The 16,964-nt window shown below is 38.1% G+C and overlaps 1 protein-coding gene across 1 annotated transcript in view; it reads right to left on the bottom strand.

Annotated features, from left to right (window-relative positions):
* Window positions 1-3,869: 3,869 nt before the first annotated feature.
* GRID1 (glutamate ionotropic receptor delta type subunit 1) overlaps window positions 3,870-16,964 on the bottom strand; it is a gene marked incomplete at both ends in the record, with an annotated part of 513,772 nt that continues 500,677 nt past the window's right edge. Inside the window, one exon of the mRNA XM_079535236.1 lies at window positions 3,870-4,298. Within this exon, the coding sequence (XP_079391362.1) occupies window positions 3,870-4,298 (429 nt within the window). The remainder of the gene's footprint in view (window positions 4,299-16,964) is intronic.

Here is a 16,964-nt window from a genome sequence, read left to right as displayed (position 1 = left end):
AGAAATAATAGCAATGCATCCTTCAAATTGCAAGCAGATTGCAAGCAAGTAGAAGAAACGGAGTCACATTTTTGTATGAAAATATAGTTATTTCTAAACTAATGGATAAATAGAACAAGACGCACTACAAGTGCTGTGCCACAGATGTCACTTTCGCAGAAGTTCATCAGCAAAAGAGCGCGATAAAAGGAAGGTATAGGCACTCAATTTCCATTTCTTGTACAGTCATCTTTGCAATGTAAACATTCTGGAGGATCTGGAATATTTGGGATCAGACGTTATTCTTTTTAAGCACACTAAGAGGGAGGTTCTGTTTGAAAATCAAGGGCGCAGCTTGGTCTTCAAAGCTTTCAGGAATTTCTGCATTTTTTTCTACTTGCCAGCTACTAAGAGGGAAAGGTCAGATCTGCAAGTGATGTAAACAAGCATAGCTCTGTGAGGGCTTTGAGCTTGTACCCATTTACATCACATGGAAATTACACTTCTTGCTTCATCTGTGAATAACTGTGCATGTATATATATATATATGCAAGTGTGTGGTGGATACATACTATATAGAAAATGTATGCTTTGATCTGTCAAAATAAAGATATATATTTGAAAAAGGAGATTGGACATGGAAATTATACACTCTGCATTTACTTTTCAAACTGAAAGTTAAGGGAAAGAAGCATTGTTTATGCTCAGGGAGAACCTGGTGATTTGTACATAATAACCTAAAACCAAACTACCACATGAAAAATTTAACAGCTCTCTGCTGTGGTTGAGAGGCCCATGCTATGACTTGCTAACTTTTATATAAATAATTACTAGGCAGTACCTTCGCTATCACGGATTGCTACTTTAGCAGCCTGGACCCTTTGTGCAGCAAAGTGCTTTCATTGGCTACCTTTAAACAACTGAATAGTCCCCTAGATTTTTGCAAGCTCACTCACCTGCTTAAAATTAACCACGTATTTAGTCAGATGCCTGCACTGAACTCCATCACTAATCAGCAAGGCACTTCAACCTGTGCATAAAGCATGTGCTTCTATAGGGCTTACACACAGGCTTAAATACTTCTCTGAGCAAGGACAGTGTGGCTTGATGCTGCAAAATCCTGATTGTCTTAGATGCAATCCTGCAGAGCTTTTAAACAAGTCTTTCATAGCCTATGCATGAAAACCAGTCAGATTCAGCATCATTTATAAGTTAAATCACACTTCTAAACATGGTGGTAAGACTGGGCTGGGAGAAGAATATTGAATATGGAGAATGTTAATCTCCCAGATATACTATGTTCACACTTTGTTCCACAAACGTTGTTCAGTTTAAATTATTCAGCACTTGTTAGCACTGTGGTTTAGACTACAACGTGAAAAAAAGACTTGATTTACTTTGTGAATGCAGTGATGCCTCAACCAAAGCAGCATTTCAGCCCCCTGCTCTGAGCCTTGCATGTCGAGGCAGTCACTGACATACTTATTTGCTACAACATGGGCAGCAGCAGCTGTGCTGCTGTGCACCAGGGGCTCACCGTGGCTCCTCGTTGTCCAGAGGGGAAGCTGTGGCCAAGCAGCTCAGGGGATGCTAGGAATGAAGGTGATCACCAAGCACCTGCTCCAACCAAGCCCTAGTTTGTATGCTTGCAGCTATGCATCTCCTTGCACCTCTTTAGAAATCTTAAATTAGGAATAAAAAAAAGAGATTTTTTTTCCAGTGCAAACAGTTGCATGCTCTCTTCTTTGCATCTTTGCAGATAGCTAGGAGTGCATGGCTTTCTTGCTCAGCTCGTTCTGCTATAACAAACTGTTGCCTGTGCATGGAAGGTAGAAAAGTCAGGAGGAGAAATATCTCTTTTCCTGCGGCCAGAGGGTTGTTCGGAGAATAGGAGGAAAAAGTACAACAGAAGAGGGAGGAAAAAAATCCCAGGCTTGTGTGGGCCAAGTGTCTAAACGGGATAAATCCTGTCAGCTGACTACAGCATTACTCATTTTTAATTAGTTTGTGGCAAATAGCACTATTTGTGCCAGGCTGCAAAACTGTACTGTGTTCCTGAGGAACCATACTGACAGCAGAAACAAATGAATCCCTGCAAGAGTCCTCCTTCTGGAAGCTCACCATCAATATTCCTCATTTAAATTGTGTGCTGGGTATCGTCTTCTGTGAGACTGCTTTTCTATCCCAGCTTGATTTTTTTCCCCTATTGCTTGAAATATAAATGTAAAAAATTGGGGACTTTTATCTTATCTTAATATACCTGTTGATTAATAACACAAATCAAATTGGGAGCGATCAATGAAATATTTACATATCCAAAAGTCTGACCTAGATTGCCTGCTGATTTTCTGGGGACGGGACTGCATTTTTCCCTCTGTTCAAACAGACTTTCACCATAATGTAGGCTGTGATTTTGCTGCATCGAGACCTACAGCCTTTTCCAAATAGCAGCGTTCTAGTTAAGTGGAGAAATCCTGCTACAGAGGGAACTTGCAACCTAGCCATGGGGATATGAGAAGATATTAAACTATCCCAATCCTGGAAGCTATTGATTGTCTATTAGCAACAGTGGGCAAAGGGGGAATCAGTTATTTTTAGCATGAGGACTACTATTTGGGAATGAAACAACATGTTTTGGCTTTGCTTTTTTTTTTTTTTTTTTTGTGTGTGTGTGTCATATGAAATGGCACTGGTAACATTTGCAGAATCAGACATTAAATTAGCTACACATGCTGTTTTGTCTTTGCCCTTTGATTGTGTTCCACAGACAAAAAAAAAAAAAAAAAAAAAAAAAACAACCCCAAAACCTTTTAATGGCCACTTTTACCAATATTACAGACATGGCCATTAACATTTTTCTCTTTATAAAATCAGTGAGAAGAAAAAGCAGAGTTGTGCTTGTAGTCATGAGCTTAGCCTTGTCATTCAGGGATATAACTTCAGCTGCAAGCGTTACATCCATTATGCAGCAAATTCCTTGAAATCTTAAAGAGAGGAACAGCACCAGAGGGCACAGTCACTGCAGTGCCATTACCTCCTGCCTGCTCAAGCTCTCCCTTCTCTCAGTCCTTTCAGCCACTGGTTACTCTCCTTTTGCATTTGTCTACATAAGATAAAAAAAGAGCTGATCGGTTTTTTCTTAACAGCTTTACCCATAACCAGAAACTTGTTTCTTATCAAAGCATTTATAAATATGAAATATATACGCTATACGGCATATATATTTTGTATACACATGTAGCAAAACATAGATTAAATAAGAAGAGCCACACAGCACATACACATGTAAAAACATAATTCCATAATCCTGTGCTTAAACTTAAGAACTGCATGGATGTCTAAATGCTTGTTAGAAAGCAAAAGTTCATTTTCATCACTTGTTGGGTTTTAGCTGTAATTCAGGTTTAAAACATTTGCTACTGCTATTCTAGTACCAGATGCCAAACTCTCTGAATGAACTGCCAGCAATAGGATTCTAGGGAAAGGAGAGGTCTGAGCACGGTGATGGCAAGAAATGGATAAAATTCGCTCTGAAAACAAGAACAGGAAGGGAATACATGTTGAAATCCACAGAAGAAATAATGTACGTCCCTCAGTCCCAGTAACTGGTCTTCTTTGGCACTTGAGAACGATCACAAGTAGTTTGCCTTTTTATTCATATAGAACAAAATTTACAAAGTCATTCATACATTTTTGTTTTTTTTTTCTTTTGTTTTTTACTGACTTCGAAAATTGGGAATATTCAAAATACACTTTTACCCCACTTCATTCTTTCATTATTTACACTTATATACAAGAAAAATGTAAGAGTTTCTTTGCTTTTTTTTTTGTTTGTTTGTTTTTAGTTTTGTATTAAAAAGCTCTGCTGGTTGTGTTACTGTTTGTTTTCATCAAATGGATGTTCCGTGAGAGGGCTCCATTGCTTCTGGAATGACTCCCCCCGGCACAGACTGAAATGACATAGGGATTGGGGTTTTCACGGGGCTCTGACGAAATAGTCCTCCATTTGGTGACCTGTGTTTACACTGTATGGAGGGCATGGTGGCAGAGCTGCTCAGGGGCAGCGGCAGGTTGCTGCCAGAGGCAGCTGTGAGTGTCCTGCTGGCACCATGAGTTGTCTGTTCTGGTAAAAAGGTGGTGACAGAAAGTTGCGTGTTCTGGTATTCGCGTACCGGCTCCAGGGTCTGAGCTGGCTGCATGCCACCGATCTCCAAGGCTGAGATCTCGATGGACGCTGGAGAGATCTGCTTGTGGGCTATGTCTTCATCGATTAAACTGTTCATGCGTCTATGGACCTGCTCCAGGTTCACTTCTTTATCCTAGTGAGGAAGAGAACAGAACAATCACTCACAACGCAACCCCCTTTTGTGTCCCATCCCTCCCCCTCTTCTATGTGATGGGAATTGGTGTTTACTCATTAGATTGCTTTGATGTCATCTGTGCCTGTGCAAAACCTCGAGGTCTGTCCAACGCCTCCAAATGAGAACACGTACTGAAGAAAGCACCATCTCTGTTTCAGCCTGCAAAGCCCACTGATGCTCTCAGTATGAAACTCCCTGAACATAAAACGATGTCTCAGCCAACACATCTTGGCATCAGTAGAGCTTAGCACTCTTACATATCTGAAGCACACTTTCTGAAGATTACAGCAGTGTAATACTGTGCACAGCCTAGCTGGCTCCAGAACATTTGCTTCATGCACCAAAATCTACCGGCCAGGAGTTATGGTGGTGAAGAAACTTTCCTTAACCAGCAGGGAGCACTGTGTCACCTACCTGGCAAGATCCATGGAGCTCCCAGAATGGCATTAAGATGGAGACCGGCTCTTGGAGCCCTGGCAGGGGAGCATGCGTTTGTGAACTGAACAGTTGTGGGATCAACTACAAGCTGTCTATCACTTTGGCATCTCATCTGGTAAAAGTTTACATCTGTTTTCAGTGTTTGGGAAAGCAGCCCCAATCTTTAGGAAATGCATCACTGTCCTTGAGAATGAGTCATCTAAGGCTCCCAGAGTGGTCTTGTCAAGAGACTTTTGGCACCAACTGCCACCATTTTAGTTTCCCAAGGCCAAAAAAGTTGCCTTTAAAATTTGAAGTAGCAAAGACCAATGGGCTTTTATGACCTCAGTGGGGCATGCAGGATGTCCAAAATGGAGAACAACCAAACTGGCAGAATAAAGCCAACCACCTGGGATGTTATATGACTAAATTTTAATAGCTAGCAGTCTATAAAATAAAAAGGTATTATATCATTTCTCTATATTTCAGAAAGCACAGCTGTGCAGTTACAGCTCTTTGATGCAAGTGTAACATACTGCAGACTAGCAGCAAAGTATCTGTAAGAGCCCAACAGTCCTGGAACTAAGGGTAGCCTCTGGTCTGACAAACTACACAGTGTTCTCAGAGAAAGCCGAGGCTAGGAAACGGGACTACCTGATGGGTCCCAGTAATCACAGAATCATCATAGAATCACAGAATCATCATAGAATCACAGAATGGCCTGGGTTGAAAAGGACCACAATCATCATCTGGTTTTCAATCCCCCTGCTGTGTGCAGGTTGCCAACCAGCAGCCCAGGCTGCCCAGAGCCACATCCAGCCTGGCCTTGAATGCCTCCAGGGATGGGGCATCCACAGCCTCCTTGGGCAACCTGTTCCAGTGCTTCACCACCCTCTGTGTGAAAAACTTCCTCCTAATATCTAACCTAAACCTCCCCTGGATCAGTTTAAAACCATTTCCCCTTTCCTATCACTATCTCTGACTGCCCATAGCTCAACATGTTCCTAACTGGTTAAACACAAAACCAGTAGCCTTAAAGAAACTCTTGTTCATGCCAAAACGTAGGCTCTGGGAGTAGATAAGAATGAAGGGTTGCTGCCAACTACCCCACATAATCTTTTACCATTACGTTTCAGGTGGGGCACAGTGAATTATATTATTCCATGTCATACATTGCTGTGCAACTTTACCTTCAGCCTTAAATTGACAATGAAGTCAACTCCAAAGCCCTAGATTCCAGCCACTGTCAAATATAGATTTGTTTGTATGATTTAAAATGACTTTAAACCACTTCTATATTTTTCAAGAGCCATTGGATTTAGTGATCTCTGTACGCATTTGAAAATGAATTAGTGTAACATGAACCCAAACCTCTGAGCTTATGCTAGGTCTCCAGTGAGTTCAGCTGGAGTACAATTGTTCAACAATTACACAGCTGAGCAGCAGTTTGCACCTCCCTTCTTAATCAGTGGAAAAATGATTCCTATTTCATTTACATAAAAAGCCGACCAAGCCCCCAGTGCTGCTCTCTGGGACTCTGGGGATATTATCTTCCTCACCAGAGAAATAGATAGAAATTTTTTTTTTTCCTTAACACTGTTTTTTCAGATAGATTCTCTAATCAAATAATTTTGAGTTAGATAAAATCAATGGAAAATAAATAAAAAAATAGTTTATGGCAGAAAGGAACTGGACAATACTTGATAAGATAGTTGCTGTAGATACATCAAGTCTTCACCAACCTGACACGTCAGGCTCCTTATTCTCTAAGTCAGACAATGCTCTAAGCTGACCATAAAATCCACTGCAAGGAAAACTAAGCATTTGTGATATAATGGCCAGAGTACATGGATTTAATTTTAGAATTTATGTAGCTCTGTTTCTTGAAATAAAACTGTGTACTGGGGGCAAGTGCTGGAGGTGTTCTTAGCATTATCCTCAGCTGGGAGTAAGGGCTCAACCTCTCTGAGCAGCTTCATTTTGTACAGTGTCTGGCCATGCACTTCTGTATTTTTTTCATCTGTCTGCCAATGAAAGATTGCAGCGAAGTTCTGCTTATCTGCAAAGTTCAGCTACTGTAGTGTCTGATGCCATCTGTGCCTAAGGAAGCTAACTCCCCAAAGCCCATTAAACGGTGCTTCTTTAGGTACCCTGTACTACACATCCTTTTCCCAAAAACCCTGCATGCTTGTATTTAGACTCCTAGGTTAGCACTTTAGTTATCTGGGACCCACATTCTTGCCAATACTCTACTACGAGAAAAGCAAATGTAGAGTACTCAGACAGAAGCTGAGCAAATACAAGAGGAAAAATATTTCCTAAATAAAGCTTTGGAGAAATATTCATGACTCCTTTGCATTTTTATGAGCTTTTATCTAATGCTTTCTTCAGATCATTTCAAGTGAAAATATATATCAACATCTCATACTTGTATTTTTTGATTGCATGCACATCTCCAGTGCATTCCATCCTGTTTTGCTATGGGAACAAAAATAATGCAACAGGGATAACTAGCCAAGCCAGAGAGAACAGTATAGTACTGATATTTGTAACACGTAGCTATTAATTATTTGCTGAGGAAAAACACATTGGTGAAGGAAGCACACTCCTAATTTGGAGCATCTGTGCACAACAGATCATAAAATTCAAATAATTCCTCCTTGTTATAACATTTAGCTCTTTGAAGATGTAAAAATAAAGATGGGATGACCCTACTAGACATCTAATTCAGATGAGAGGGGATATTAATGACCATCCTGTTGGGGAGGTGCCACTCTACTGGTCTAAGAGGACTGCCGTCCCTTCCTCCCTATGCACAGTGCAGCTCTGGAACAGCACTGTTCATAAATGGTGCAATTGCAACTGTTTATGTTTCACGGTACAAACACATGCTTAACCATGCACAACATTTTGCTGTAAAGAAAAAGAGAACCTAATTCCTGCACACAAATATAACTTTTAATCTACTACAAAACACTTTAAGTAGAGAAGTAAATGCTTGGGATTTTACTAGAAGGTTGTAAGGGGGTGGGATTTCATTTGCCTGTTTCTAACTCTTTATTTAACGAAGACAACTCTCTGGCCTTACTAAGATAAGAGAAAAAAATAAATAAAAGCCTCAAAGAGCCCAGAAGTTCACATTATTCCCTCTTTCTGTTGCTAAAATAGGATGTTCGTAAAGGTTAAGGAAAACAACTCTCTCTCTTAGGATTAATAAAAATACACTGTAAAGGTTCTTCGTTTTTCTTTGCCTTATCAGATGAAGAGCAGCTAAATAACCAAATGTCAAGCTTTGTACGAAACTATCCTAATGTTGAATGAATGATTTTCAAATGCTTTAAAAAAAAACAACAAACCAACGATCCAAGATAAAGATTAGAACCACGTGAAAAGATTAGTTTGTCCTTATATACTAGAAGATCTCTTTGAATCCTGGGATTTCCAGAACAGAAGTGTTCTGAGTGTTTTATTTGACAAGTGAAGCTTGCAGAATTTGTAAATTCTGTAAAGCTCATCTTTCTTTTTCCTTTATTGATCTCCTAGAAAATTCAATAACAAAACATATGCTACGGAAAAGTAACAAGATAAATGGAAAGGGTTAAGAGGTAATAAAGCCAAACAAACGAATCTTAAAAGTTATGACATTCTTCTCCTTTGTCAGATCAGTGTTCTTCTCTTTTTTCAGCTCTGTAATTCTCAATTAAGTATGAGGCATTTGATATCATTTAAAGCCCTTTGCTGGCATTTTTTCCTCATTTCCTGAAACCTTGTGATCTTAATTCTGAAATGGTAATGTAACACTCCAAAAGACTTCCAAACTTTCCAATGCTGTAATTGATCTCTATTTTTGTATTTCTCCATGGCAAAATTAACGAATTAAAATTGCTAAATTAATATAAATTAGCAAATTGAGGCTTGGAGCTGGGGAACAGCAGAAGAGCTGGCTCTGGCAGCTGGATGGGAAGAACCAGAGCCACAGGGGAGTATGTGTGCCCATTTTCCAGCACAGAGCCTTCTCTGGCCCAAAGGCAGCCCCTTGCTGTTTCTCATCACAAATGCTTCTGGCTTCAGCTTGTTCTCTTTCAGAGATGAATGAATGAGCTCCAAACTTAATGCTTCAGTGTCTGAGGCAGACACATTACTGAAGGTTACTTCTCTTTCTTTTCTTGTACTTAATATGCAAAACTTAGTTAATGTTATAAATGTAACCTCTACAATGTTTCACGCCAATTCAACTTCATTTTTCACGTACAGCTACATTGGACAAATGCTTATGGTTCTGCTGCCAAAAGGAGATCAAATATTTTTCCTCTGCTGTCTTCATAATTCTATTTGCAGTATTAATGTTATGCTCCAAGTAGATAAGTTAAAGAAGTTAATCAGTGAAGGGGAAAAAAATACCTCATGTAAAGTAAACGAATGATAAACACAAGCTTATCCTTCTCCACATTAAGGAAAACAGCTAACCAAACAATGCTTCTAGTCAGGAAATTATCTCATTCATAAATACCAATTGAAATGTCATTCTTTTTCAATAAGTTTGACTTCTCTAAGGGCAAATGAAGGGTGTGTTTCAGGTACATCTTAAGGACTTGATTCTGAGTGACAGGCTCAGTGGTCTATGACTGAGAGCAAAGCACACCATGGCAAGCATCTGCATGGATTTGAAGGACGCTTACCTGAATTACCTAAAAACAACTAGCTCTGCACAGCCGTGACTGCAAGGAGCTATGGCTCGCTGGCAGAACTAAGCTTGGTTTTATCATGCAGAGAGAAATTACAGCAATATATAAATTATGATAGAACAACTCTAAACATAGTATTTTTTCTAGCTTATTTTCTGCCACTTTTTACAGTGGGCTCTAAGGAAAGTGTGTGGGCAATCAAAATGAAAGAACATGAAACTACTTGGGAGGTTTGGAGTCAGTTAATGTTGTCAGACTTAAGAGATGCCTCAGTGTTGGGGAGGAGCCACTGGACGCTGTTCTCAAGAAATTACCTATGTCACTCCCAACACTATTAATTCAAAGGCGTTCTGTTCAGCTGCCTGGCTTGCAATAGCTGGGATTTTCCAGAGGAAAGACTTTTGTTCTTACTTCTAATTTCTACCATCTTATCATAAAGTTCAAGAGAAGAACAGATAAAAGTTACAAGTTGATGACGCAGCTCCAGTAAGGTCAAATGCTCAGAAAGGAGAGTTGGCTATCTGGAGAAATTTGATGTTAGAACTATGCCAAAACTATGACAAAACAGCATTTGCACTCACACCTGTAAATGAAACTAGACTACAGCAGGAATAAAAGTCTGATGGTCCTGACTCTAAATATCAGACACAAAAAACTTGGAAATAGAAATATGAAGGATAATTTTTCAGTGAGAGAATGAAAGCCAAACAAGAGATAAACATTAATACTGAACTTTCATTCTGTGGAACAACTATTTAAGAAAGTAAGGTAATTTTGTGAGTAAGACTGGGGTTCAAGAGTTGAGTCAAGCCCCAGCCTCAAACACACATTCCCTCTTCTGACCTTGGCGAGGTCACAGGCCAGTCCCTCTCCCATCCATATAACATCTATTAACACATATGCATGCGCTGAAGATATGTCATGAGAGACAGAAGGCACACATGTACCAAGCAACTCAGGAAGGAAGTCTCTTGGACACTTCCATGAGCAAACAGGCAAACTGCATAACTGAAAAAGAAAGCAGAGAAATAAGCCCCAAACAGGCAGGTTTCCCCATTCAGCCACTCACAGGCTTCTTAGCTTAGCAGCAAAACCAGCAGCTCTGCCCAGCTCCCAGCTTTGTCTGGGAAGGTTCAGACATCACTCATTCACACATTTAGCTTGTTAGGGAGAAATGAAGAAACAGCAGCTCTGCATTTGTTTAAGAAAATACTTCTTTTGAAATGCTGCATTCACACTGGGTCATTATCGTTGCTTTCAGCTGCAGCTATCACATATGTAGAAATATAGTTTTAATTTATTCCAGGAGGCTCTGGCAGAGTGGCAAAAACAGACAAAATTGGCTTGTTCAAGAAGAAAAAGCAGCAAACATATAAGTAATAGGTGTGCTGCAAAACAATGACAACACAGTATGGTATTATATTAATACAAATAGCTCCTTTTAAATACAAATCTGTTTGCCACACTCATTATTTTTAGAGATTCCACAGTCGACAACGCAGTGAAATACAGACAGATGTGTAAACAGATGTAGCGATGATGTATGCTTGCTGTCATTAATTCAACACAGGCAACTGACCTCGTCAAACAGCACTTAATGTTACATAAAATTTGCTGAGTGGTTTCTGAGTGTACTCTACGAGATGCTGGTTTGACCATAACATTATCTTTCTAGAAATAAATAGAGATGCATCTCCAGAGTCTATTTGAAAACCTACTTTTATAAACAGGCCCAATTCTGCAAAATCAAACTTCTGCTCTTATAAGTAGAAACAATACCATGTATTTTAAATTAGCAATTAAGTAAGCCATTATCCATGAAACAGCTGTCAGAAGAATGCATTGAGACTGACATTGGTTGAGGTCCGGTAAACCATTATCCAACTGAAAGGATTAAAGAAATAAGAGTTTTGCAATATATTAATTTAAATTGATGTGTAATCACCTTTGAAGAAATAAAACATTGTTAAAATCTATATAGAAGAGGCCACCTTATTCACTAGGAGGTGTGTTTTCACAAGAGAGCAGAAATTTTGTTATGAAGAGAAAGCAATATTTTTTCCCTTTCTAAGGGAAAGTAAATCTGAAAAAAAGTAAGAAATAAAGGAATACTGAAAAGTTTATATCACTGTGATAGGAATATATTTTAGATACATTGCCAAATTCCATTCTCACCTTCCCCTATTCAGAAAATACCTATAACTGGTCAAAGAAACTATTACCAAAACATGAAAGACCAATGAAGTGGCAAAGATTTGCTACAGAACTGTTGCAGCATCAAGGCATTTCAATAAGTAGTCCACATCTTCTCACACTCACCTTTTTCCCCTTGATTAGGGTGGCTCTATTTAACCTGAAGTCACGTCTAGCCAGGGTTCTAATTCTGATGATGGCCATGACTGTCCCATAGTCTGTGCCAGGAGGAGAGTTAGTTCCCCACCGGGCCATTGAAACAGATGATGCACACCAATTCAAATTAACTAAACATCTATCATTTTTTTTTCTTGTTTTTTTTTGTTTTTTTTTTTTTTTCTCTTCAACTGCAACTTCATGATACATCACTGTGAACAAATATGCAGGCAACAGTACTAATGGGACATCTACTGCAAATTAGGTGATGACAGGCAGACCCACAGTCTCTTGCAGTGACCTATTCCCGCATTCATTGTAACCCATGAACTAAGTGCAATCACAAAGAAATACTGGGTAGTCCTCACAACCAACAGCATACTCAAACCTAGAAGTTAAGAGGCTATGGTAGCATCTTCATTTCTTAGTACAGAAGGAGACATTCAACATCATGCTGAAGTATTCAAGCTTTAAAATCCTTACCAACCTCAGTTCACAAGCAGTAGATTCAACTACAAAGAAAGTGAATGACTAGTTCACATTAAACAGATGTTTCCAACAGTTTTCATGAAGTTAAAAATGCATGGATAGTAAGAGTGCATAGAAACATTGTTCAAAACAAGCAGCAAAATGCAGTACTGAATGAATGCTGTTGGAGAAGCATGCCAAAGTCTCTCAAAAGGAATATTTTTAGGAGAAAGGAGAACTTGCACAAAAGGAAACCTTTACTGTGTACACACTGCCTATACTATAGTCACAGGCATTTACAGCAACACAAAGATTAGGTCAAAGGGGACTTTTCAGGGAGAGGTTGAGGTGGGGAGAAAACTAGCAAGGATTCATCTGTGCAGGCATTTTCAACAACAAACCAATTATCTGTATATTATAAATTCTCACCATGCTTCTGAGGCCCAGCCTCACATCATTGGCCATCTCCAGACAGAAAGGGAAAAGAAGATGTGGGGAGACAAAAAAGGATCAAAACAGTGAGGCTAACAGTATATTTAGTATTTCACTCTTTAGCAAACATATACTAATTACACTTCTGGTTTGAAATAGCAAATTCTAGCCACTGTAACCAAATAGGACGATCCTTGAAAACGGTGCTGGTTTCAGAATTCAACTATGACATCTAAGATAACCCTATGAGGTGACAGATAATTTTTTTTACAAGATAAAGGTTAAATTCCAAAACTCACTAAAATTAATGTCATTCTTTACATTATTTTACACAGCTTTTAAATCCTACATTATTATAGAGCTAATAAATAACATAATTTTTCACCCTATTACTACCCTTTACCAGAGTGATTTACTCTACTGGACCATCAGCATAACAGATTGCTCTATCACCATCCTTCTTCACCTTACAGCCTAAACTCAGAAATTTCCACACTTTGTGTCAAAGGTACACGAGAGAGCTGGCAGAGGAGACATAAGGAGTTGCTCATACAACCCATTTGATCCCCAACAATAATTGCCTTGCAAAGACTCTCCTCTCCACTTCAGCTTTGAGAAAGCCTTAGAAAACTGTTATTCCTGATATTTACCTATAAGTATTTTATTTAAAATTTAACTCTTTAGAGATTTCTGCGTCCACATTCAGGGCAATATTTTGGAAACTGCACAAGATCCTATTTCAGCATGAGAAAAGAAAGGAACAAATCGTTAGATAGCTCAAACTGAAATTTAATTTCAATAGACAAATAGATTTATAAGTTGCCTGTTACTATAGCATTTTTCTTCTTCAGCAAGAAGCCAATACCCTTTAAAAGAGGCTGTTTAAAAGAGGCAGGTTTATAAGACACTACCTAACTGTTCAAGCAACTTTTGTGACACAAAAAATAAAGACTTCTTCATAAAGTCATCTCATTGCAAACAATGTCCAATTTCAGATGTACGTAGGTTTCAAAGCAACTGAATTTAATTCTACACTGAAGGTGAATGTGCTCAGTGTGTGCTCAGTGTGGTTAGGATCAAACTCTCACTTAATTTTATGTATATACTTAAAATCCCTAGCTGGATCAAGGCCCAGGTCCCTTTAAAAACTACTTTAAAAAAAACAAAAAACAAAAAACAATAATGGAACAAACTCATAAATTAAAAAAAAAAAATCACATTTTATGTTGTAGTTTTTTGTTTTTTATTTTAAACTTTTACTGACTCGTTATTAATGAACATTCAACATCCCCTCAAGAAGCCAACTTTCAAATACCACCATAGGCTGAGATAAAATATACAAACATTAGCTCTGTAAACACTGTGCAAAGAATCTAAAAAGAATCTGATGCATTAAGGTTCCAATTCAGTAAAATACATAAGCTCATGCCAAGCACATGAGTAACCCCTGAAGTTCTCTAGGACAGGTCACGTAATGCAACATAAGCAAATACCTAAGTTCATTACCAAACTGGAACTTTAAACAGGTTGTTTCTTTCTGAGTTTTCTGCATGGCAACGTTCATTTTAAAAATTTATTTCTTTTCATTTTTCAGTTTTTTCCTTCTTTTTTTCCTTCCCCCCTAAGGTTTATACTGAGAAAATCCAGATCATATCCCTAAGAATCTTTTTGGGCTTTCTAATACCACTGAAAGAAAAATTGAAGCAAACACAAAAATCCCTTTCTTGCACTTATGGAAATATACTAGAACCAAGTGAATGCATGAATACTGCTTTAAGTATCAGGAGCCTGGATCCAACATCCTTAATCATGGGGGTGACAATTCTAATTCCCTGCAACCTTGACCTAGATCTATGGTGATCGATAGCAGGACATTACTGATTGCACTGGATTCCAGATGAGCACACTGCCTGCAACCAGATATTACAGAATATCTACTTCACCATTAGAGGCCTCTAAGGAGAAAATCTTGTTTCTTCACTCACGTAAAAAGATAACACTGAGTTAGTGAAAAAGCTCTTTCAACTATTATCAATTTCTGTACATGGCAATTTATTTACCTTCCTTTTTTTTTTTTTTTTTTTCCTCTGATATTCTAGCTTGTACTTTGTCATAAAACAATGTTAAACTTTTGCATTCTGTAATGACCGATTCCTAACACTACTTTGCTGAATTGAAAATGCCAGGTAAGTGAAAATTTTCAACCTTTTATATTTGAAGTTACTTAGAAACTGAACTTCTAGATGGCATTGAAATGCATTATTTTGCCAGCATTTGCATTATTTATTTTCCCCAAAAAACTTTATTTATTCTTAGAAAAGTAGAATACAATACAGCGGTACAAACAAATGATCATTTATATGCAATTGAGCAGAAAATGTACAAAGATTTCAGACATGCCATAAAAATACAGAAAAAAAATAATTTAAAAAAGAGATAAAATTTAGAGGACATGCAGTGAAGAAAATAAAACATCAGTTTGATGGCCGCATGTTTCCTTTCACTCTCAAAAGGAACCATCCCAGTGGAAATCAAATTGTCAGGTAAAAAGATAACAACACAAAAGAGACAATGTAAATGAAGTGACAGACAAGACAAGGATAGTGAAAATAACAGTGAAAGCATAAGACTTTAATAATCCAAACCAACATCGCTGACACCACGCTGAAGGTATAGAAGCCCTAGTTGCTGTGCAATAATGGTAAGTGAATATGGTGCAGATCTCAGTTCTTAGCAGTGACAAATTTTGATCCATTGGACTCATATCTGTTTACTCATATTTTCATTTCTGAGGTACTCTGGGTTTCATATTCTTCCAGTGCCAGAGAAGAGTCCTAGTGGGTAACTCTTAAGAGTGCTAAAGCTGGAAGTAGGGATTTTTGAGGTAGGCTGGAATTTGTGTAGCATCAAACATGGGAAAAGGGGAACTTAAGGCAGATCATGTAAGGCATCCTTGGCAAAAGATACAGGCTTGCTTTCTTTCATCCTGAATGCTGGTATTTGTTGTAATTTTCAGGGTAATTTTTGCTACCTCTTGCTATAATATAATGCTAGGAAACATTGCAGAGTATAGACAGAAGTAACAGAAGCAACAGAAAGTTAAGAAATCACAAACTAAGCAAAGGATGTGATTGTTAATGAATTATAAACTAGACACAGGTTATAGGGAAATGGCTAGTAACAGCTCAGCATGTGGAAAACAATGCTAAATCCCCTTGTGCAGTTGAAAAAATAATCTGCATGCACTACAAAATCAAGAACATGTTGGGTACGGTTGCTGAAACACATTGCTAGGAGCAGCACAGTCTGGAGAAAATACACTTCTGATTTACAACATACATTAATCAGAAATAAGAAAGAATCAAAGCAAGAATTTCTTGAGAATCATCTGTCAAGACCTGTAATAACAGTAAGTGAATCAAGCTCGTCCTTCATAGAAGATGCAACAAGTATCAATTTCCAGCAATTACCTCATATAACATCTCTAAGTGAGTTTACTTGACAAAAGGTGATCTATTAATTTGTTTTTTAGTGAATACACCTTGCGAAAAGTGAAAAAGTCAACTTTTCTTTCCATGAATAGTATGATAATATAACTTTTGCTTTTATATTTTTGTTGATATGGAGTATGTTATGTGGATGAATAAGAAGTGATATCTTAAATAGTTCTGAAGAGATCTCTGAAGGGGAAGAGTAGATTTCAATGAGACATAACATATAAAGTACAAAGGAACACAAAGGATGCTGCTGAGTCCATTGCAGGAAGTAGCTGTACCAGATCCTAACAACAAGGAACATTTGCAAACTGTCTTTCAATCACAAAAGTAATATTTTCATGGAATAAAAGGTAGGAAGAATCCGATGATGTGATGAAGCCCTTGGTAGTTAAATGATCCAGATTACATCAGAGTTAACAAAGATCATGAAATAAAAGCATGGGACCAAAGGATATAGAAATACAGAGATAAATATTGAAAGTTCGACATTTCATGCCACTGGGTTTCAGTAATTTCATGGGATTGCTCAGCTATTCAAAAAGGGCAAAGATTCCAAAATTAATATTAATTTTCACTTTTCCTTTTGCAATTCCCCAAATCTCTGAAGCTGATCATAGTTGAAAGACTGGGTATCAGTACTGCAGCCTGAGTAGCCGTTTTGTCAATTCAAGATTTTGAAATGTAGAGATAAATGTAGGAGCTGACTAAATTTCACAGTGAGTGTAGAATGTCTGGTCATTAGTAGCAATTAGGAGAAGCTGATTATAAGCTCTAGA

This window comes from Tetrao urogallus (genome assembly GCF_951394365.1).
Source record: "Tetrao urogallus genome assembly, chromosome: 5".
Classification (NCBI taxonomy): domain Eukaryota; kingdom Metazoa; phylum Chordata; class Aves; order Galliformes; family Phasianidae; genus Tetrao; species Tetrao urogallus.
The sequence above is the reverse complement of the archived record's forward strand: the minus strand, read 5'-3'. Positions and strand labels throughout refer to the sequence as shown.